The following is a 23,760-nucleotide window of genomic DNA, read 5'->3' as shown; positions in this document are numbered from 1 at the left end:
AAGAATGTTTGGAGTATAAATTGGTGGAACGTTTTTTTTTATGACAAGCGTTTTTTCAGTCCACACTGTACCTCTACATATAGCGCTCCAAGGCTACCTACAAACGTAGTAAATATAAGCTGGCAATTGGACATTTCCTATGAGGTAGACAAAATGAAATCAGTGGTTTTAATTTGTATAATACCTACTCGTAGGTACTATGCATGCTGCTTAATAATTAGTATACTTAATAATGTATTGTTTGAATCAAAAGTGAATGGACCTGGTGTGGCACATTCATAAAAATTACGACTTTGTATTTGTGTCAGCGGCACTATTATCGTCTTTTGAAAATTATAAATAACTTGAAAAAATCAATATAATTTTCAAATTAGTTTTGAGATACGACTCTTAACGCTAAAAAATTAAATAATAACTATTATTGTCTCTCAAGCTCCTAATCGTAATTGACGTGATTCTAGACAGGTTTTTCCAAGGCGCATTCAAGCAAGTGAGCTGTTAGCTCTTCCCCCTAGTATAAAACCATTTTCTTAGTTCCTAGCGACCCATACTTACTGACTCAGCACAGCAACAGTCAACCTCTGAGTGGAATCAGTGGAAAGACTTTTAAACTTCACCATTTTCAGCCACAGGACGTCCACTGTTGAATAGCATCCAGCATTTTCCAGCTACCCTTATGACTTTCAAACTTATCAAAGAAGAAAGTTGTCAAAGATTTCTTCTTTTTTCTTTCTTCCCCACATGGAAATTCTCCTAAGCGAAACCGCAGGCAAAAGCTACCATGCAAGTGAATATTATAAATCGCAATTTAATACTGTCGGTCAACATCGGCCATGTTTGCTTGGTGTCCAATCAGGTAATGGCTTGTCAGGCTACAGGGTTTCAGTGATGTGTATATTATGGGGACTTGAAGGCAATATTATAATGGACGCCATCTAAACTAGAGATCGTTATGTGATACCTTTATGGTTGGGTTTCATTGGTTAATAGATCCTGGCTGGAAAGAAGTTGCAGTACCTAGTGGGAAACGTAGAGTAAAATCACATCGTCATATTTCTTCCTCTTTTTTATGGGAAACGGATCACCTGATGGTAAATTATTACCGTCACCCATAGACACCCGCAGCCCCGGAGTTACAGGTGCTTTGCCGACCTTCAATTAAGGTGTCAGTACGCTTTCTTCTTGAAAATTTGTAGGTTTTTTTAATTTATGTAGAGTGGTAAATAATCATATTTCATGCTGGCTCCTAGCACCGAGAGATATTATAATAGTCATAATAAAGAAGGAACATAATATACACACTAAAGGTTTTAAAATCCTAAAGGATCAGCCAAACTAACGCGTGCAGCCTGCATGCGCGATTGCGATCAGTTGTCGTGTATGAATTTGTAGCGATGAGTTAAATAAATTAAAATAAAAAATTGCAACATGCCATTTTTGTTTGCTAATAGGTAACAAAGGTATCACAAACATAACAAGGTCGCCAAATTACGTGCATTAACTCATTCGTTACGAACTAATTCTGTTTATAAAAAGATTGAATTACCGCGAACGTTGCGCCACTGCACTATTTTAGAAATTACCAGGTGATATTGAACCTTCTCAATCTTAAAATAAAGTCTAAATTCCAACTCTAAATAACCAATGCAACCTGCTGAACCGAATCCAAGGATGCCACAATTTTTTGTGGACACAATCAGTCAAGTGACAAAGGTCATATCAGATTCAATAGACCTAGTTTTGCACTGCATTATTTTGTTTTGGTCAGTCAAAGTGGTCAGTTGTGGTAGTGTGACGCAAGAAAAAGAAATGGCGGAGAAAATTCAAATTGTGTTGTGTTTTTTGGCTGTGGCAACCTTGGTGGGAGGCGTGGCTGTTGCTAACGGTAAGGATGTAAAAATATTTCTGCAGACATTTTTGGGGCTGAAATTAATATTTCAGCTGAAATAGTTCGATAGATAAATAAATAGTATAAATACTACTGTCAATAAACTAATACACCCAGACACGGACTCGATACCTAAGCAAAGGCTGAAAAATAAATTCTTACACCAAATCTTGTTTCAGAAAATATTTCGCTTAAAATTGTAACCATGTTAGATATTTACACAGATTAGTCAAAACAGAATAAAACATTCGGGCAAAGTCATGGGCCAGATGTTGCTGGCAGTTTGGCCAGCAATCCTTTTTGATAATTGTTTATGGTTTTTTACTTTTTTTAATATTGTTTTTTGGATTTTTGAAGTTGCTTTTTGTACTCTCTCGTGTTAATGTTTTGAGCTGCAATATACCTACTGTTTTGGCCCTTTTTTGGAGTTTTTCCATAAATTGCTTCTTCCATCGTTTTTAACATTGGTCCTCCGATAGGAGAGGTGAAGGTACCATGCTCACTAGAAGCAAGGTAAAGAACCAATCAGGTAACCCTACAGAGCCCCAAGCCTCAGAGGTATGTGTAGATCCTAGTGTCACGGTGACTCAAGCAGGTGGAGGTTCGCTTGGAGCCACTCCAAGCGTCGATATCTCCACCTCAAATGCTGGAGGTACTCACTCTAATAGGTCTAAAAGAGGCTTGTATGTACATTGAAAGAAAAATAACATTGTGTTAAATAAAAAGGTAAGGTACATAGTTACGTCATTTACTACGCACGTCACCTTTGAATGAGTACACAATAATATCCTTGTGCGTGGTGTCCCGCCGAAAATCATCGACCTACTGAAGGCCATCTACAGGAAATATTCTTGTACGGTGACTCACGACGGCCTCATCTCCGAAGACATCGAGGTGCATGCGGGCGTCCGGCAAGGCTGCCTGCTTTCGCCCCTTCTCTTTCTGGTTGTCTTGGATGGAGTCATGAATCGCGCATATCAAGACCAACGGCGTGGAATAGAGTGGGGTATAATCGGAGTCTTAGAAGACTTAGATTATGCCGATGACCTCTGTTTGCTGAGCCACACGCATCACGATATGCAATCCAAACTTGATGACCTACATCGAGAAGCGGGTATCACAGGGCTCAAAATTAACTGCCGGAAGACCCAAGAGATGCGATCTGGTGTGAGAAATTGCACGCCATTACGGATTGGTGCAGAGGATGTGGCACGAGTCCACAATTTCACCTACCTCGGGAGCGTCGTGTCAGAAACTGGAGGTACCGAAGAGGACATCACTTCGCGCATTGCCAAGGCCAGAGCTACCTTCGCACAACTTCGCCCCATATGGCAGTCACGGAAATTGACCCGAAGGGTCAAGATCAAAATATTCGGGTCCAACGTTAAATCCGTTCTGCTCTATGGGTGTGAAACGTGGAAGGTCACCAAGGTTATCTCGCACCAGCTGCAGGTCTTCATCAACCGCTGCCTTCGCCGAATTCTCGGCATATACTGGCCCGAGAAAATCTCCAACGTCGAGCTATTGGAACGCTGCCACGAAATTCCGATCGACCAGCAGATCAAGCGCCGCAAGTGGAACTGGATTGGCCACACTCTCCGAAGGGACCCCGATCACATCCCTAAGCAGGCTCTGGATTGGAATCCCCAAGGAAAACGCAAACGTGGTCGACCCAGGCAAACTTGACGGCGCACTGTAGCGGACGAGGCGAAGAAGATCGGCAAGACCTGGAGCGAGATCAAGCGAGAAGCTCAAGACCGAACGAGATGGAGGACTGTTGTGGACGCCCTCTGCCCCATCTAGGGGACATAGGACCATAAGTCAAGTCAAGTAAGTCACAGAGTAATGCATTATGCTGCAATTGTAATGACAAAAGAAAAACATTTCCGTATCTAGTGCACAATAATAATCTTATTTACATATTAATTTATGAAACAGTCGCAAGTTTGCAGAGGTTATTAACTTATACATATAAATGACTTTTGTCTCGTTGTTTAAGAAAATCGATTCTCTCTCTCATTGATTACCTAAATAGGTTCTTACCAATACCTTTTCTTATGTGCCTTACTTTCATAGGCTGAGTTTTATTGGCGGCCAAGTTTTAGTCAATCAATCAACACACGAAAGTTACGGGTTTCTTTTTTGTTTTACGCTTATTGCCGTTTTCAGGTAGTTTCAGTTGTAATAATTGTCTCTTTCTTTCTTTCTTTGTTTTGCGGTAGTTCATTGTTTTCTCTGAATGCTTTATTACTCTGTGTAAAACTTCAGTTGTAGTCTTGTTTATTTAAGTCGCAAATTGAACCAGTTGTTACCAGTTTACGTACAAGATCAAGAAAACGCACTACTTATTACCTATTTGGTATTGAAATATTAATTAATATTATCATTAACTTCACTCTGGAGAACAAAATGAGTCTAAGTTAAGCGTATAAAAGTTATTATTTACACCTTCATAAAAAAGAGAAAATCTGAATAATTTAGGTTCTTACTAGACCTAAAAATGAGAGCAAACACTTTTTTGTTGGTTGTTTTGTTGGGAGTGATATCTTTGATGAATTGCAAAAACGCTAAAGGTAAGTGTTACATACATTTAGATAGATATTGCGGTAGGTAATTAATTCAGCAGTTTTCTTTGTGTTAGCTTATTGTTAGTTGATCAGTAATTTTTATTAATCGGTTATGATTTTCTTAAGAACATCCTGCAGTTTTCTGTTTCGGCAGAGGCCAGCTGGTATACAGGTCCCGCCAGGAAATTCTCGGACTAGGCCCTTCCTGAAACAGTTGGATATACAGAGTAACTATGATATCTTTTAGGAGTCATAATACTTACCTAATATTTCACTTAACTACGACGACCTTTTGATTTCGGGTCACAGCACTAACCATTGAGACGAAGTAGCTGTTAAGAAATCTGTTCAAAGTTTTCAGAACCGGTCACTGAGGAAATCCTAATATCATTGTCCAACAGTCTTTCAGCTCAGATGAAGAAGTGACCGAAAAACGTAGTGATAGTCGTATTATCTTGATCGTGGGTTATGTAACTAATATTAATAAGATTAATAACATCATCAGATTATTTGGTCGCCACTGCAGGACGACCATCTCTAAAACCAGAAGCAAATGGAAGATTTGGCATACACTCCTCAAGTTGGCCAGCATAAAAATCGTTCCTTTCAACCTAATGCCGTCCATTACATTTTCTGGTTCATTGTAGCCACTAAAAACTTATGCCCTAATCACCTAATGAAATAGTTAATAGTTAAGTACGCAGCGTGGGACGCCCACCCACAAGGTGGACCGACGACCCATAAAGGTAGCAGGAAAGAGCTGGATGCAGGCCGCTACCAAGCGGACAATATGGAAATCATGGGGGAGGCCTATGTTCAGCAGTGGACGTCCTGTTGCTGAAATGATGATCATGAATAGTTACTTGCAATAGCACCCGGACTGGCAGTATGGCAGCCGTTTGGGGAGCGACCTGACCCGGTCCATTCTGTCTGCCTGCTGCCAGCAGCTGTACTCCTCGTGGAAGGCGCAGGACTTATGGACTTCATCGTGGGGACACTCCTTTCCTAAAGCCAGACGCATATTGTCGATTTTATTTTTAACTTCTATTTTAGTTCTAGAAAGTTTATAGGCATCAGTCACTGCAGGACATCAGAATAACCTCTTTTATCTCCATAGTGAGATTCCAGTGACCGCGCGTCGTCACAAAGTGCTGCACTTTTGAGCACTCATTGACGTCACGGGCCTCTACTTTGGCGCGCTTTCTCTTTAAATTTTCATTAGTTTCAAAAAGTGAAAAATACGTTGATAAGTAACTGACGGTCTAATTAAAACTCTTGCTTTTTTACCCAAGAAATATACATATTTACAGTAAATCTGAATGGATATGATCTTGACTCCAAAGTCGTATTTGACCTCGTACAATCCAGATTAAAGTTTCAAATCAAAATTTAAGTTTAAAATATTCATTGGATTTCACAGTAATGTAGTAAGAGTACATTTCACATGATTAATTTATTTAACTAACCAAATTACTTACTTAACGTAATAGATTCGACCGCAACAACAGCGTGAAAACAAATCACTAAAATGGTTGCCATTGTTATGGATTAGCCCGAAGTCCGACACAATCCTCATCAAAATAAGAAAACGATTAAGGAAGTCATTATAAACGTAATTAGCCGAGTGTGAAATGACTCGGTGATTAACTTAACTGCGGGCAGCGAAGCGTTTAGGTAAGTATTGGTTGATTTGCGCGAGGAACGCCGCGTCTATTCGCTAGTTAAGCCAGCTTTATCCTTACGGGTTATTCTTTTAATTAGAAATGAAGGAAATAAATGTGAACGTTTAAGGTTCGGCCAAACCAACGCGTGCAGCCGGCGTGCACGATGGCGATGGCGATCAGACTTAAACGTATTGATCGCCATTGCCATTGCCATAGCACACGCAGCAGGCTGATTGTGTTGATTTGGCTGAAACTTCACGGCTTACTTCGTAAATTCTAATTAAACCGTAAGCCAAAAAGTAGTGTTGTACCTACTGGCAGGATAAGCCCGTAACTAATTGTGGTGGCAAACGACCAAAATTATTTGTGTTGGTAATTAAAACTCCACACAATATTATACCTACAGCTGTAGCTACGTGACCACAATATTTGATGAAATACTTATATTTGTGCTTATGTTATTAAAAAGTTAGTTTGATGCTCATAATGTTGAAACGCGTCTGTCATTGAACAAGCAAACAGAATGCATTAAATGTATTTTTTTTTAAATGATTTCTTCGTTTTATTTCTGCATTTTCAGCCGATTGCTCACAATTTTTCGGATTACCGATTGCTTATAAAATGATTAAAGTGATTTGTCAATGTATATAGAAAATTTTATACCTATTTAATTAATGATTTTACGCCTAGTGTATCCCTTCATTAAAATTGGCATAAAAAAACTCAAGTACCTTCTTTTAACATATTATTTTCACACATTCATCATCATTTCAGCCACAGGACGTCCACTGCTGAACATAGGCCTCCCCCAGTGATTTCCACATCGCCCGGCTGGTAGCGGCCTGCATCCAGCGCCTTCCTGCTACCTTTATGAGGTCGTCAACCCTCATTACAGGAGCTAAAAGCCTGTAAGAGTACCCATTCCCATAGGTTTTTATTTTACAGACGATTGCTCTGCCAACGAGGAATTCCTTCCATGCGGTTCGTCGTGTCCAGCAAGCTGCGCTGACCCTAGCCCAGTCTGCGATGACTACTGCGTGGCTGGATGCTTCTGCAAGTCTGGGTACTTAAAGAAGAACAAAACTTGTGTCAAAGCCGACAAGTGTGGTGGTAAGTTAGAAGAGATGATAGCTGTAGCGTGAGGTTACTATAAGGTCTAGTGAAAAAATAGGAGCACAAGATAATCTACATGGGTACTTCTCATTTACACTCAAATTTGATGGTCACACAGTAATAGTTCATAAACGGTATAAGTTAGAACAATAACTTTGAAATCAGATGATAAAATATCTATTTAGCTACATACAAAATAAATTTTATCNTGTCGTTTCAGTGCGGATTTCCTATGGCCACCTTCCGGCTTCATCATCAGACCCCGGTTACCATATAGGATGGAAGTTCTCATCAATACAAATCAAATGAGCCCAAACTCTATGGGGTTATGTCGTTTTATTGCAGAGCTCCTATGGCTACCTTCTAGCTCCATGTCATCATAATATTGCATTGTCATCCGACTTACACATGCATGAAAAATTTCAGCTCAATGGGAAACCGGGAAGTTGGTCAATTTTAAGTTGCAAGATTTGCCTACACCAGACCTGTGAAAGTAAATAAAAGCTTGCAATAATAATAAAATACGAGGCCCTCTGGCCAAAATAAAAAATATATTTTTGTTGAGGGACTGATAATCAGTAAGAGTTCTTTTTTATTGAGGTTCTAAATCCGTTTTTTGCTTCTTTAGCATTTCAGAATGCCACCAGTGTCACCCTTAAAACCAATTGCGTAGAATCTTGTAACTTAGTAGATGAGTTAATCGGTAAAATTGTATCTTGTATTTAAGTAGGTACCTATTTATATTATGTTATTGCTATTTATCTATGAAAATAAGACAAAATATGTGTTATATAAACACTTAAGAGTCATTTACAGTAGTAAAATTTGAAAAAATAATTGCTGTGAAATACAGAATCACTTTCGTGGCATCAAAAAATTCAAAACGTTAAAGCTTCCAAACGAGACTCACTATTTGACTGATTTACTGAGAATACAATCTTCACATCAAGCGCTACAATTTTTGTTTGCAAAAAGTTCAAATAAGTTAGAAATAAAATTCGCCACGAAGGTGACGATGAGAACCGTGGCGATGAGAAATACCCACATACAAAAGTGTGCTCTTGCAACGCACACATAGACAACGCACACGGACACAACATACGCGAAGTGTCGCAAACTATTCTAAACCAAGCGCGAATGACGCCCGCTTTAGACAAAATAAAGTACCTACATACTTCGGTGATTGTCTTCTGTTATTATACAGGGTGGAAACGATAAGTGATCTCACTCGATTATTTCTAAACTATACAAGATATCCAAAAACTGGTTACTGATCCTGAAAGTGCTTCACGAGCTCTATCCAACGATACCAATAATAGGTTACAAAATAAATTAGATCTATCTGAAAATTCAATGTTTCCAGCCTCCATACATTTAGTAAAACCACATAATATTAAAAACTGTTCAAAATATTCGAAAACTGGTTACTGATTCTGAAAGTGCTCCACGAGCTCTATCCAACGGTACCAATAATAAGTGATAAAATAAACTGGATCTATCCGAAAATTCAATGTTTCTAGCTTCCATACATTTACTACTGCCAGCCATGGCACTCATGTCTTGATAATATTATAGCAAGTAAACCTAAAACCAATATTTTCCATGAATAATTTCAAATAAGAATGCAATTTACGAGTTAATTTTAAGTGTTTATGATTTAAAATAAAAAAGCAACACTTCTTATATTGTATGCCTGGCATAGTGGCATACATTTAGTATGGAGGCTGAAAAAATTTACTTTTCGGATAGATCCAGTTGATTCTGTAACCTATTACTGATATCGTTTGAAAGAGCTCGTGAAGCACTTTCAGGATCAGTAATCAGTTTTTCGATATCTTGTGTAGTTTAGAAATAATCGAATGAGATCACTTATCGTTTCCACCCTGTATGTTTTGTAATGTTTGATCGTGATGTCTATTAAAGTTATCTACGTTTTTCTACAGGCAAGCCCAAGTAAGGAAATCGGCGAGTTGCATAATCATCTTTCTACTTTTTATACTGCAAGCTTTTGTATAATAAAGGCATATAATGACAAGTGTATACTTATTTATTAAATGGATACATCTATGAATGCTTGTGCCGTTCCCACTTCGTTTTTCCCCGCGGGATTCGAACCCGCAACATTAGTGAATATGACTATGATCCATCAAGGCAGACAGATCTCGTCAGGATAATTATATAGGTCTTAAAAATATAGTATTCCTTGTCCTTGCATAAAAAAATACAGACAATGTTGTGAAAGACCCCGTAGTTGCTGGAATTCGTTGCCTGCTGCTGTCTTTCCCGAAAACTATAATCCGGGCCTTTTCAAGGCGAGAGTGAATAGGCACTTACAGGGCAGATATGTACCATCCTAGACCGCATCCCACTTAACATCAGGTGCGATTGTGGTCAAATACCTGCCTTGATATGCATAAAAAAAAAAAAAAAGTTTAAACAAGAATAGGTATAGAGTTGTTTAAAATTGATTCTAACTCGATCATTTATTATTTACCAAAAACCCAAGAATACGGGAGTCCGTTGCTACACAGTAGTGCAGTGATGGGGGGGAGCTGTCCTAATTCTCCCCTACCGCGCTGTGAGTATGTTTGCCCCGGCTTACTCGCGCGCTGAGGAGGTAGGAACGAGGTGAGAACACTCCCTCAATCCTAATCAAGAGGTGAAACCACTTGTGGCTGATCGGATGAGATGCCCTTGCGGTGGATCAAAGTTGTACCGGCACGTTGTAACTGAACTGGTTTTATAAATTCTACCTATCCGTTTTGTAAAATTAATTTGCACTACACCGCTCACCGCCTACTAATGCTCTTGTTCATACTCATTTTTACCATACGGAAAGACACAGACTAGTACTATTACCTACGAAGTAGAACGAAAAAATCTATCCATCTCCATTTTCTTCTGGTAAATTAGCAACAGTCGTGCTCCTGCACTGAAACCAAACAACCTGATACTAATTTAGGGGATAAAAAACAACAATTTAGAGTTATAAAGGATAGAGAGCTATCGTAAGCAAAATTCTTGCGCCATTCTGGAAATAATTAAAAGTAAAGTTCGCTGCAGCGTAAAATTTAGTCGTCATGTCGTCTAAGCAAAATATTAAAACATGTAGTAATAGATCGCTTACAGAGTATAGTTTTCTCGCGACCAAAACGTCATAGTAAGGTGTACGGATTGCAGTACAGTTCAGTTCGACAGTGCGAGCGTTCGGAAATCAATTGCGTTTCTTCTCTGATAGGATCTCTATAGATTGATCACCATACAAACCCAACTCTATTCATTCCAGAGAGCGTCTCCATTTGCGACGCGAACGAAGAGTTCCTATCATGCGGCACAGCCTGCGCTGGTACCTGCACCCAGCCTGAACCAGTAGTCTGTGGGGCCACCTGCAGCATGGGCTGCTTCTGCAAGTCCGGCTTCGTCAGAGACACCAGCAATAACAAGTGCGTCACTGTCGACCAGTGTCCCGTTGGTGAGTACACCGCGAAATACCACTTTGTAGTCTTCCCTGTGAGGATTTGATCGGGGGGATCATGCAGACTGGATATTATTAGTAGGTAAGTATCTGGTAGGAAATATAGGCATGAAGGCAGTATCATTATACTACGTCATGATCTTCCCTGTGAGGGTTTGTTGAACAATTTGTGAGAAACGATCCATAGATCTGACTGGTAATTTTATATTAGACAGCTTTGTGACATGACCGTTTACTGGATACTGGTTGAGTCAATTAGTCATCTACTTACTGTCTAGACTCTAGATCCTGACTTTAAAACAGTCATGAGAGAAGTTAGCAGTAAAGTTTGCTGTACATGAGGTTTACTTGGCATCAGATATTGTACCATCATCATTGCTATTGAATTGTTAAACAATAGAGCTATTATTTCTAACTATAGGATCGAAAATACTGTAACTTATTGGACACTTTCTAGTCGGGAAGTCGATGCGATCAATTTCGTTGCGGGTCCAATGACAGCTTAACCGTGGTTTAACTTTCCCCTGGAACAAACTTGAACTTCACAAGTCAAGCTGTAGATCCTGGCTACACAGGACTTGCAACGGTGGGAACGAGAAGTGGGAATAGTCCCGTACCCACTTATTAGATAAATAATAACACTGATTCTATAACGTCCTCGATTTCTGATATTGCCTCTATTTTCCAGAACAATGCTTCAACAAGAACGAAGTCTACGACATCTGCAACGGCTCCTGTGAGCCCTCCTGTGCTGACCCTGAGCCTATCTGTACCAAGCTGTGCACTGGAGGGTGCATCTGTTCAACTGGTCTCCTCAGAGATGACAATGGAGAGTGCGTGACGGTTGACAAATGCCCAGCAAGCAATTCAACCGACCCTGGACTCTTGGGGAAGTACTTGAATGCTATCAATCGAATCCTGCATCTTAACACTGAGGCGACTGAGGCTTAAGTTGAAATTAACTGTTGATGTGTTCAGTAGGATAAGGATATTTCACGAGATTATGTCACAATAAGAAACACAAAATATTTTAATGTATAAAAGCGAAAGGTCACTGACTGACTGACTCACTCACTCATCACGAAATCTCAGAAACTACAAGTGCTAGGAGTCTCATATTTTGCATGGTGGTTCCTTTTAGAACGTAGGTGCTCACTAAGACGAGATTTTGGAAAATTCGAAGTAGCGGGCGGCCGCTACTTAGTGAATAAGGCTATAAATAAATCAGTATTGATTTATTACTTGGAAACATGTAATTTCTAATTACAATACGAAAAAGTAATAAATGAAACACACAAAAGTTAAGACTTATCATAAATTGTGATAAAACCGAACTAAATACCACAGTATTGTAAATTATTATCAGATAAGTATGTATGTTTAATTATGTAAGTTATTATTAACTTCACAAATTAATTATTTTTTGTAGTAGTTAAGTAAAATAATTATTATTTCTGTATTAACAACGATAGCGTAACTTAATTATAAATTAAATAAATTGTATTGATAAAAAATATTTTATATGTACTGAACAAAAACAATAAACACGTATTATTTTAATAGCCTATAATTAATTAAATCTAGCAAATAAAAAAACAGATTGTTTGCAAGATTATATTATGTTACAATGTTTAATAAAGAATAAAAAATAATACATAATAAATAGAAGGCATTAAATTTAATTTTCCAGGCGTGGTTTGTTGGTGGCATTGGTATTATTATAATATTCGAGATCTGAAAAAATATAAAATTAAAATAAATCACCTGAAAGCCTTTTACTGCCATCTATCCATCACTTTTGTAATTACGTTGGCTGTACAGTCTCATAGCAGCTCCAACCACAGAATTAGTTCCACTTTCTTGCGTTGCGTTTTAGTTCAGAAAATGTTCAAAAGATGGCGGTATAAGAAAATAATGCAGAATTCTGGTTTTATTTATTTTTGTACATTTAAAAATAATACTTTTAATAATAAACGAATTAGTAGAGTTAAAACATAGCTATGCAATGCATGCTAAGTGCACAGTGTTAAATCTGTTAATGTTTCGGAGTAAATAAGTCTTACAATAATTTCGAACTCCTCATTTTAGTATATTACAGAAAAAAAAACTTTGATAAATACAGTATCTACATAAGTAGATGTTACGAGTTCGTTTATAAAATATTATTCAAGTCTAATTACCTATGTACTAATTTGTCTCAGAGCTTTTTTAAAGCTCTTTAGTTCAAAGAACTTAGCTAGATCACCTAGATGGCGGTGCACGATACATGAGCATAATATATTTTTTTAGAAGTTTCATTATAATACCATATCTATTGTATGCAAGTACGTATTTCTGATCATAATTCCGATTAAAATTATTTATTTTATTTATTTTTATTTACCTACTTTGTTACAGTTCTATCTGAATTAAATATTTTCTGATTTTGCGCTAAAAACTTACACGCATTTTTATAATAGGTTTCTGAGAGACAGGTCAACAAAAGCAAGGAGAGGTACACGTACAACTATTCCTGGGGAGTTTCACATAGCCTGGGATACGAAGCTTTTCCTGGACATTTCACGATGATAACTGAAAGCCCCTTGCATCTTTTTTTTACGGAAACGAAACGAAATGCCAAGAAAAGCAAACAGGGGATGCACATTCAAACAAATGAAGACCGATCCATGATATAGACACTGATGCCACCTTTCATTAGTAACCCTATTTATGTAGACAACAAACTTTTGGAGCCTTTAAAGGCAGATCGTAAGCTGCTATTATAATTTTTTTCTATTTAAAAAAGACCTCAATTGACAAAACATCTTAATATTAAAGCCGATTGATGCAAGGAAATTCTGTAATAAGTTTTATGAATGTTATAATATTATTTTGGATGTCATCCTGGATCAGTCTAGCTCATTGGTTCCCAAACTAATTTGAGACGCGCCCCCTTTCGACCATACAAAAAGTTCCGCGCCCCCCTCCTCCAGTCAAGATTATTTATTGGTTGTATCGAGCAGTCTGGAATGCATTCTCTCAGCGGTCGTAGGTTTTTTATTATACTTAATTACTCACTACACAGATGGCCCGCGCCGTCCTTTAAAGGTATTTGCGCCTCCCCTGGGGGGACCAATTGGGAACCAATTGTCAGCACAAACAAAAAAGCAAGCAAAGCCACAAAAAGGCAGACGTCACCACTATAACTAACCTATGGCATAGACACAGACGTCACCTTTCTGTAGTCTTCCTCCCGCATCCCATGGGCCAGGTAGCTGAAGGACAAGAAGTCGCTGTGGTTGGAGACCAGCTGGAAGACCATGGTCTTTGAGCCGGTCTCTCCGCGGACCAGGCTGAAGTTGACCTCCCCGGTCGCGTCTACGGTAGCTGTCACGTCTAAGTATGTGATTACGAAGCCTTTCTGGAAACGGATTTAATGGCAAATATTAAGGTTGGAACCACAATATATTGAAGTTGGTTATGTATGATTTTAGCCATGCAGTTACACCAGAGAATAATACCATCTTGATGTTAGGATCAGATTAGACTATCATAGTTGTCATAAAATGCGAACTAGAGAGAACGCTAGGCCGCTCAAACCAGTTTGACCAGTGGGTAGAGTTTAGGTCATATTATATTCCTCTATTTGCCTATAGTAAATGAGAGGGTCGTGTTTCTGTAATGGACACTGAATGACCTGATGATAATGAAGATGATGATAAAGATGTATGTATAATTGAGATAAATGGAATCCTCCATTTGCCTCTGGTAATTAAGCTGGAGGATGCCATAGACGGACGTATGTAGTAGGATGAATTATATATGGAAATTAAAAAATATATTGACGAGTCTAAAGTTAAAGTCTAGTTAAAGTTCTAAATAAATCATCAAACAAAGAACATTACAAAGTGTATGCCACTAACACTCACGTAGCCTTACGTTTCCATCTCTGCTAAAAATAAACATGAAATAGGTGTTTTACCTTGGCCGTCGTGGTCAATGTGACGAAAAATGGGTCGTAGTTGTTCAAATGCCTGTAGCGGTCCGACGTGCCCTGCATCGGGAGGGACTCTGGAATATTACACAGTTTTAAAGTAGGTACGAAAGAGCTTTTGTACTATCTTACTTTAACTTTGACAAACGTTAAGAATCTGTCAAACTCCATACAAAAACACCGGTTATCGTTATAGTTACGGTCAAAATTAGGTGGTGCAACTCAGTCTAAGTGTAATTGCGTTTGTTTATTAAGGGTTTTAGTGGAGGTTTATTTTTACTAGGGCATGAATATCGGAATCTCGGAATCTCGTAATATCGGAATCTCGGACTGCGAGATCCGATATTTCAATTCCGATATTGAGCGACCCAATATCGTAATATCGGAATCGGATAATTTTTTTTATTGAGATTTAAAACAAAGCGTTTAAACTCGCCACAACCTGCCACAAAGCCCAAAGTACATGATTGGCAAAGACCAATGATTTTCTCATGTCTCTCACCATCACTTTTTGTTCCACTGCAAAAATTTTAATATCTTTACTATTTATGGTTAATTTAACGTGTTCTATATCAATTTTGCATTTGCCATAGGTACTTGGTCAACAAAGAACGACATCTCAACTCCCTTTCAAACATTAATTTTACTGGACTATGGACCGTCAGTTCTGCGTACTATGTGCCCTGCTCATTGCCACTTCAGCTTGCTAATCCGTCGGGCTATGTCAGCGACCTTGGTTAGTTTACGGAGCTCCTCATTTCTGATTACCTCGTAAAGAAACACCAAGCTTATCCCTCTCCATAGCACGTTGTGCCCTATATTCAAAGGCCAAGTTTTCGAGCCGTATATCATCACTGGTAACACACACTAATTGACGACTTTCGTCTTTGTATTCGACGATTTACCTCTTTCTCGAAATTGCATCTAACTATCTAGCTGATCGTTTGTCCGAGATAGACATACTTACTTGTCAACAATCTCGAGAATCGAGCTCCTAACCGGAACTGGGTAAGGAGCAACATGGACATTCGACATAAGCTTCGTTTTTTCCATATTCATCCGAAGGCCTACCTGTTGGGAAACTCGATTAAGGTCTTCGAGCATTATGATAAGGTCTTCCAACGGTTCTGCCTTAGTACGCAAAACAGACGGACGATGAGGCAGCAAGGTTCTGAAGTGGAGGCCACGTACCGGAAAGCGCAGCGTAGGACTCATAACCACAAGGTGGACCGACGACCTCATAAAGGTAGCAGGAAGGCGCTGGATGCAACCAGCTATTGTGAAAATCAGCATCGGAGCCTGTGTTCAGCAGTGGACGTCCTATGGCTGACATGATGATGATGGATGGAACAAATTACAAGCATATTCAAGTTTTTTACCACTCTCTACAATTTTTGTAACACGTGATTTGGATGACTCTAAAATTCGTTCCGCCAACATAAAACAGGGTAATATAATGAAGGAGTAAAAGTTTGTTAGATACCTGTGATTTTACAAAAAACACTTTAATTATTTGCTAGTCCATATAGGCTCATTATCAGTAACCATTCACTATCAGGTGATCCGTCTGCTCGTTTGCCTCTTGTCACATAAAAAACCAAATGCAATGGATACCCTTAACGTAAAAATGGTTTTAAAATACTTAAATTTTATGAAGTGCTGTTTTGTACCAAATCAAAGATTTTGATTAAAATCATTATTTTATTGTAAACAATCCAGAATTCTGACGAATACCTATAACCAAATATTAATTTTATAGCACATGAACTCAATTCCGATATTAATATTATATTATTATCGGATCGATATTAATATCGGAATTCCGATATTGAGATCTAATATCGGAATCCAATATCGGAATTGAAAACCTTCCGATATTACATGCCCTAATTTTTACCATTATCATTTAGTTAGTCTCAAATAGTTCATGACAACCAATGTAGCCAAAAAGTTCGCTACACGTCTGTGTATACAATTGGAATAAGGTTGTGTTGTCTTCTAACATTGAGGTCCGAAGTGCGCGTGGAGGTCCGAAGTGCGCGTGGAGTCCCCGCGCGCTTCGGAGAGAGTTGCCCTTCTAAGGGCGACAGTTTGAGTGAGGCTGCGTCCAAAGCGTGGGGGTACGCACGTGAACGACTTAACGGCGCCTTACGTGCTACTCCACTAAGCGCCACCCGAGGGACCCGTCAGGTTTTTAGTGGGCAGGCCCTGCCCTTCTGGCAGGGAGAGCCCCACATAACCCACCGGAACCCCCTGACCGGTGGGTATGCATTTCAATACATTTTCCTGACGCAAAAAAAAAGGTTGTGTTGTCTTTGTTCACTTTGGTTGTCACGAACTATTTGACATACATTACCCCTACTCAGAGTAATTTATGTGATTGTGTTAAAAAAAAGATTCACTGCATTTTTCCAAAAGTTGACAATGATCAAACTTTAGCGTCTTCCGTTTATCGATTTGTCACTTAGTATACCAGGCCTGTTCATCTCCGCGAGTTTACATCGAAAATAAAACACGCACGTTGGCCCACCTATAGGATACTATTCGACAAGGCCTCACATACGAGCGAACATTGACTCACGCACGCGTATGATGGAAGAAAATAAAGAAAATGGTGTACTAAATACTGTGCAGTATTTAACTGTCTAAATAATAATAAAAACACAGAATGTACTTTTTTAAGTTGCCTCAAGACACTGAGAGGTAAATAAGTAGTTAAAATTATTCATGATAATTCATGCTAAATCATGTATTTCCTCCGCCATTTTCTGCAGATTGGCACCTCACGTCACATCATTTTACCGAAGTCAGCCCTATAGCTTCGGCGCAGTACCGATCACTGACGTTTGTCAACAAAACTTCTGACAAACTTGCTTGACTCTTGAGAAAAGCTAAATTACACCATATTGTTAATGACATTGAGCATACATTTTTTTAAATACCTTCGCGAAGTAAAACTTCTGTACGTAGTACTTATTATTATTCTGTGGTAGTACTTATTATTATTCTGTGGTAAAATGTAGTATATTTTATGTCACCATTCTCTATCTGCTCCAGTCTAGCCGTTTATGTTTATGCACAAATCAAAATCCCTGGCGGAATTATTTTATAGTTCAGCTACAGTTATGAGCGTCATAAACTGCTAAACAAACGCCAATTAAACTTATCTCGTCGATATCACAAAGCTATCCAGGGCCGATCCCATGGGATTGCGCGTCAAAGCATTCTAGCAAAAGGTAGAGATGGGATAAACGAACGCCAGTCGAATAGGGATGATGACTGGATAATGAAATCGAAATTTTATTTAGTCCGTCAGACAGATAATTAGAAAATATTAGACTTAACGTAAGTGCGCCTATTAACGACCCCCCAAAATTTGTATTCTATTACCGCCCTATTTTTCTTTCTTTCATAAAATACATAATAACAGGTTCCAGAAAACACGTTACCTAAAAAATATCTAGATATGTTTATTGACTATCAAAACGATTAAAGTTTGTGTTCGTAAATAACCAGTAAACGGAGTTATTTGACATTAAATGGGACGCGCCCGCAACGGACGCACTTTTCATACTGACGCGCTCCCAGCTACTTAAGGTGCACCTTGTTATTAATTAGCGATTTTAACACATTTAAAATGAGTATACCAACATGTTTTTGCATAACAATATTAATTCGTACTTTAGTTTCCTTAATAAACCCTCAATATAGCCCTCTCGCTGTATTTTTGTGGCTTAAATACAATTTTAAATAAGGGCGGTTATAGAAACACTTTTCATAATTTGGTTCCTAATAACGACCCATGGCGTTGTTAGAATTTTGATAAAGTTTTTTATTTTAGTATTTGTATCTTTAACTACGCATTTAGCCTCCATTTTTTTGTCTTGATCGATTCATAAGATTATTTCACATAATTAAATCAATTAACGCCATACGTTAATTGTCATAGGTTTGGCATAAAACTGCAATGAACATTAAAGAATATCTCTAATAATGTATGACAACAGATTTTATAAAAACCTGTTAAATTCTAATTAGTACCTATTTGATATAAAATAAAACCTAATAAAAATGATACTTCACTGATCATGTCTTCATTAATGTAGATATTTTAGCTGCTTACTGTTTTTTTTTACGGTCGCTAATAGAATAAAGTAATGTTCATACTTAATTCTATTACCGCCTCATAACTGTAACGCCACCTGCGAAGACTTATAAGCCTGTATTTTGTATATAACTAACATTTATGTCATGACACCAAACCAATCATGCATTATCACAACTACTATGTAACTTTCTAAGATCTTTTGAATAATAAAAAAAATATTTAAAATAATTATACAGACAGTGTCCATTGTCCATAGTTTAAATGAAAATACACAATTACACACAATTAAAATAAAAACTAATTGAAAATTATAGTCAAATTAAATATAAAAATGAAATATTAAATGAATATTTAATTTTATTAAAACTCAAATATAGTTTAAATAATGACCCCCACTACTCACTAGAACACCGGGTACCGCGTAATCAAGTATAATAGAGGAATTTATTATTATTCTATTTTTGCTTGATTTATTTATTTATTTTCGAGAAGCCGTGCCTTTTCTCTTTTAATAATAAAAAAAAATTGACTTGAAAAAAAACCAAATTTAACTAAAACTAAAAACAAAACAAATTTAACGTCAAAAAATCAAGTGGTTCCCGAGCCTCTGAGCGGGAATCGAACCCGTGCCTCTTGGAATATACCCAATTGAAGAGCAATATTCTTAGCGGTCGGTAATAGAAACAGAAAAAACGTTAATAGAAACACACCTCGTCCATAGGTCGGTAATAGAAACAACTGCTTTTTCAGATTAAATTGCTATTTATTAATTATTGTGTGATTGAATACTCATTTTTACTACTTGAATTCAAAGATTACTTCATCATTGTTATAAATAAATTAAAGTGTCTTTTCTATCACCACGTCTTATATCTAATTTTCTAACGTTTATCCGAAGTGAGCTTAAACTGGCGGTAATAGGCGCATTTACGTTATATATTTTTTACTTTTTTCCATAATCGAATAATTACAGTATTATAATGAGTTGAAATGTCGCGTGACGTCACTTTTGAGTAAAAATTCTACTGAAGCTTGACGTATCGCGCCATTTCAACTCGATGTAGCACTGTTATTATTTAATTATGAAAGAAAATAAAAAATATGAGTCTAATAGGTACTTTCTAATTATCTGTCTGACGGACAAATACTTAATTGAAATTTTGTCATCTAGCCTATTGTTCAAGTTGATTTGCTTGCCCTTGCTCAATACACCTGTAATGCAGCAGTATTATGTACTTCATGTGATTAGAAATATTATTTAAAAACAATATTTAATGAACTCAAGTTTTATAGGGTATGTAGGATAGTTCGACAAAAACTCAACTCTCAGACTGAAGAGGACGACAGTCTGCTGCTTACGTTACGCTAAAATACAATAACATGGACCCTTATAGGCAGATCATCAAGGACCATCACTTTCCCTTTTATAGAGAGAACAGATTATTAGAGAAATCAAGATGACGATGATGAAAGAAAGATCAAGTTTTGAACCTGAAATCTTTGATTGCAATTTTGACTGACCCATTTTTTACACCCGATATGGTTTAACCCTTTTGAACTTTGGTGAACTTCGCAGTACTAGGAGAGCCGGCTCCAAATATTGGCAAATGTCTAGGACAATGAAGGTAGTGTAGTATTCGATTTGATATTTTTCAATCGGGTGCACATTTTTCGTCATAATTCGTATAAAACCGACCAAAGTCGCATCACTAGCAAAAGGTACGAATATCTGATAAAGTATTGATGGGCCGATATAACAGGGTCTATCCAATTATGTGTTCTGATTGCGATTGGGAGTGAAAGAACCATCCTTGATTGGAGGGGCAATAATTGGGGCAGTTTACCCACATGAGTACAACTAGGGATTTTACACACACGGGTGATTCTGGTCTCTGAAAATGCTTGTAACAATGATATCTAATAATATTTTATTCCAACAATCATACGAGTACGAATGGAGGTAAGTTAGCCAGTTTTTTTTTGGTTGAGAATTTCAGGTGAAACTTGATTCCACCTTCGGCCTGATCATCACTTTCCATCAGGTAAGATGCAGACCAAGAAAAAAAAACTAGACCCAGAATTAACAGAGCTTATGCTGTTGCGGTTACATGGTGATATCATGGAAACTTTAGAATGGCCAAGTAGCGTTTTGCGTACCGGAAAACGCAGCGTGGGACGTCCACCCACAAAGGTAGCAGGAAGGCGCTGGACTCAGGCCGCTACTAACCGGGCAACATTGAAAGCATTGGGGGCGGCCTATGTTCAGCAGTGGACGTCCTATGGCTGAGATGATGATGATGATGAAGCAGCGTTTAAAAATTATTTATTCGGGCAGAATGTTTTATACACTAGAAGTGTAATTAGTTACATTGTTGCACATGAGTAGTACCTACAAAATCAATCGAGAAAAAAAAAACCAACAAAATAAAAGTTTAAAAGAAAAGCCCCGTGACGTCAAAGCGTGCTTAAGAGTGTAGCACTTTGTGACTTCACGCGGGACTTCATCGCATCATAACTTTGCAACTACTTATTTGATTGACAAATAAAAATAAACGTGTTCAATATTTTTTGAAAACATAAATGATGGACTTGAAAGTTTTTTTGGGAAACTAGCATATTCCGTGATAAATTCTAAGTAGTTCCTAAGAGGGACTACTCTTTCCTAATTGGGACGGGTCCCACAGCAGCTGACGTATCCGGTAACCGGCCTAACTTAAAAGTTGTACTTACTTAGGCTTAATTGAACAAGACTTTTATGACTCGTCATTATAGATTATTTAAGAGAGTTCTAACAAATCAATAAAAGTGTAACTACTAAGGCTGAGTTGCACCACCCAAATTTGACCGTAACTATGACGATAACCGGTGTTTTTTGTATGGAGTTTGACAGATATTTGATGTTTATCTCAGTTAAAGTAAGATGGTGCAACCCAGCCTAAGAATAAACATAATCATGAAAATAGGTTGGGTAAACTGAATCATCGCAAATAAATGCCTAGGCTACTTAGGTTGAATTGCATCATCTCACTTTAACTTTCACAAACGTCAAAAATCTATAAACTCCAAACAAAAAGCACCGGTTATTGTTACAGTTAAAACACTCGTAAGGTGGTACAACTCAGCCTTAGTCATCAGTAATGTAGGTTAAAAGTAAATAGATAAAAGCATACTTACTTGTGTATTCGATGCCGACTCTAAACTTCTCAGTTCTATACCTTTCCGTGTAGCTTGACACAGCTACAGTCCCCATTAAGAAAATCACTAATATCTTCAGCATTTTCAGAAAAATCACTCTGAATTCCTTCAAAAAACACGGGTCACTTTGGTAGCAAAGACAGTAGTGTCTAAAGATATTTTAACACTGAATTTTTTGTCATTTATCTTATCAATACAGATATTCTCTCGGAGTGATAAAAGATATTGATGCAGCATTGAATAGTTAAAAGTATCAGATTTCGTAATCTTTGCAACTGGATGATAGATGTTTAACCTAGATATTCGAGTGGATTTGTCAATATTTGCACTGTTTATGTTTTCTGTGTTCTTGAAGGTACAAAGGGATTTTGAATCAATATTCTTAAATGAAAAAACATACTTCTATCACACGAATATTATAAAGGCGAATTTTGGTGAGTGTGTATGTTTGTTACTTCTTCACGCAAAAACTGCTGAACGGATTTTGATGAAACTTTACAGTGTTATTGTTTATAACCCAGAATAACATATAGGGTCTTTACGGTGATCTGTGACAAACTGAATTTCATAAGTAAAATCAAATCAAATCATTTTTATTCACGAACATGGGTTGTGTTTATGTGAAGTGAATTGTCTCAATTGGATTATAAAAATAATGTCATCAAAATGAAAAATCTTTATTTAATTTAGACCAATATTTGGCACATGAACGTCAATGTGCTTGGTCCAAAGGTTAACTGGAAGAGAATGCCAGATGGCATTAAGATCGCCTTTTGTACCCTGCTCAATGTGCAAATTAGATTTAAATAATTTATTACAGTTTTTAGGTTCTTTACTTTGGAAAGTGATACCTAAAAAAAATTTATATTCTTTGGGAGGTTTACTTTAGACCCTCCTTTCACCTCTCTACGATACAAGACTCTTCGTCTACGATATCATCAACATAAACTAGGATTAGATCAGGCTTCCAGAGATTTTCCAGAGAAACCACGTCCGAGTTTCGGCGACACGGTAACACCTTCTGTTATGATGCCTAGCAAAACAAACGCCGGTAGACAAAGGCTAAGAACATAGCCCAACGAGATCAGCAAGCAAGAGCTGAAAATCAGTGTTCTGCTCTTTTTAGAGCAGAACACTGATGTTTTTCGCTAAGCTCTTTGCTTTTTACACTTGCACCTTAGCGCAGGATTTTCTTTTTATATTGCTTGTAATGTCACTATTTTATGCTACTCCTGTCAATGTGTTTTGAAAATAAAACTTTTATCTATCTATCAGCATCGTAGTTTTTTAATGGAAATGGAAAAATCAAAAACGCAAAGTTAATTCCAGGAATTTTAAACTATGTGTCTATGGCCGACGATAATCACTTACCATCAGGTGATCCGTCTGCTCGTTTGCCTCTTGTCACATAAAAAAATACTTGCTCCATCTGCTTCAGGTATCTACAGCCCGAAGTATTCTGTAATGAGGTGCTAATACTGAGTTAAAGCGTAAGTATTATTATTTATTCGTAAACAAAAAAATGAACTCCTGTCCTGTCCAAAAGAACGATTCCTGGCGTATTTCCTTCTTTTATTGTACTAATGTCATTTATTCTGACAAAGATAAAATCGAACGGGACTCAAGAGTACTTAATTTAGCTAAGGTACTTATTTTTACTATGCCCTTTCTACCATCGACTTCACAATATTAGCCACAATCACGGTATTAATCAGAATATTACTCAATAATCTCAACCATCAATATGGGTTTACTGTTCCGCCTGGCTTATGGCGGA

At 37.6% G+C, this 23,760-nt stretch overlaps 2 protein-coding genes across 4 annotated transcripts; one reads left to right on the top strand and one right to left on the bottom strand.

Annotated features, from left to right (window-relative positions):
- Nucleotides 1-1,773: 1,773 nt before the first annotated feature.
- On the top strand, nt 1,774-12,228 carry LOC114364839 (mucin-6). Of its 2 annotated transcripts, XM_028321160.1 has the most exons (4): nt 4,153-4,461; nt 7,065-7,229; nt 10,519-10,704; nt 11,396-12,228. In XM_028321160.1, exons 1-4 carry the CDS (start codon nt 4,389-4,391, stop codon nt 11,656-11,658), a joined length of 687 nt encoding a protein of 228 aa, XP_028176961.1. In that variant the 5' UTR covers nt 4,153-4,388; the 3' UTR covers nt 11,659-12,228. The 2 variants fall into 2 exon arrangements, with proteins under 2 accessions (XP_028176963.1, XP_028176961.1); XM_028321162.1 differs by lacking the exons at nt 4,153-4,461; nt 7,065-7,229 and adding an exon at nt 1,774-1,885 and having other exon boundaries at nt 11,396-12,209.
- Nucleotides 12,229-12,298: 70 nt separating this feature from the next.
- LOC114364840 (uncharacterized) lies at nt 12,299-22,158 on the bottom strand. Of its 2 annotated transcripts, none has more exons than XM_028321163.1 (4): nt 21,963-22,158; nt 14,669-14,757; nt 13,922-14,107; nt 12,299-12,441 (listed from the first exon to the last, which is right to left on the bottom strand). In XM_028321163.1, exons 1-4 carry the CDS (start codon nt 22,063-22,065, stop codon nt 12,325-12,327), a joined length of 495 nt encoding a protein of 164 aa, XP_028176964.1. In that variant the 5' UTR covers nt 22,066-22,158; the 3' UTR covers nt 12,299-12,324. The 2 variants fall into 2 exon arrangements, with proteins under 2 accessions (XP_028176964.1, XP_028176965.1); XM_028321164.1 differs by having other exon boundaries at nt 12,359-12,441; nt 13,898-14,107; nt 21,963-22,156.
- Between the last annotated feature and the right edge of the window lie 1,602 nt (nt 22,159-23,760).

The sequence above is a fragment of the Ostrinia furnacalis genome, unplaced genomic scaffold (assembly GCF_004193835.3).
Source record: "Ostrinia furnacalis isolate ACB-3 unplaced genomic scaffold, ASM419383v2 OfSCF7471, whole genome shotgun sequence".
Classification (NCBI taxonomy): Eukaryota; Metazoa; Arthropoda; class Insecta; order Lepidoptera; family Crambidae; genus Ostrinia; species Ostrinia furnacalis.
Note: the sequence above shows the minus strand (reverse complement) of the source record. Positions and strands in the feature narration are given on the sequence as shown.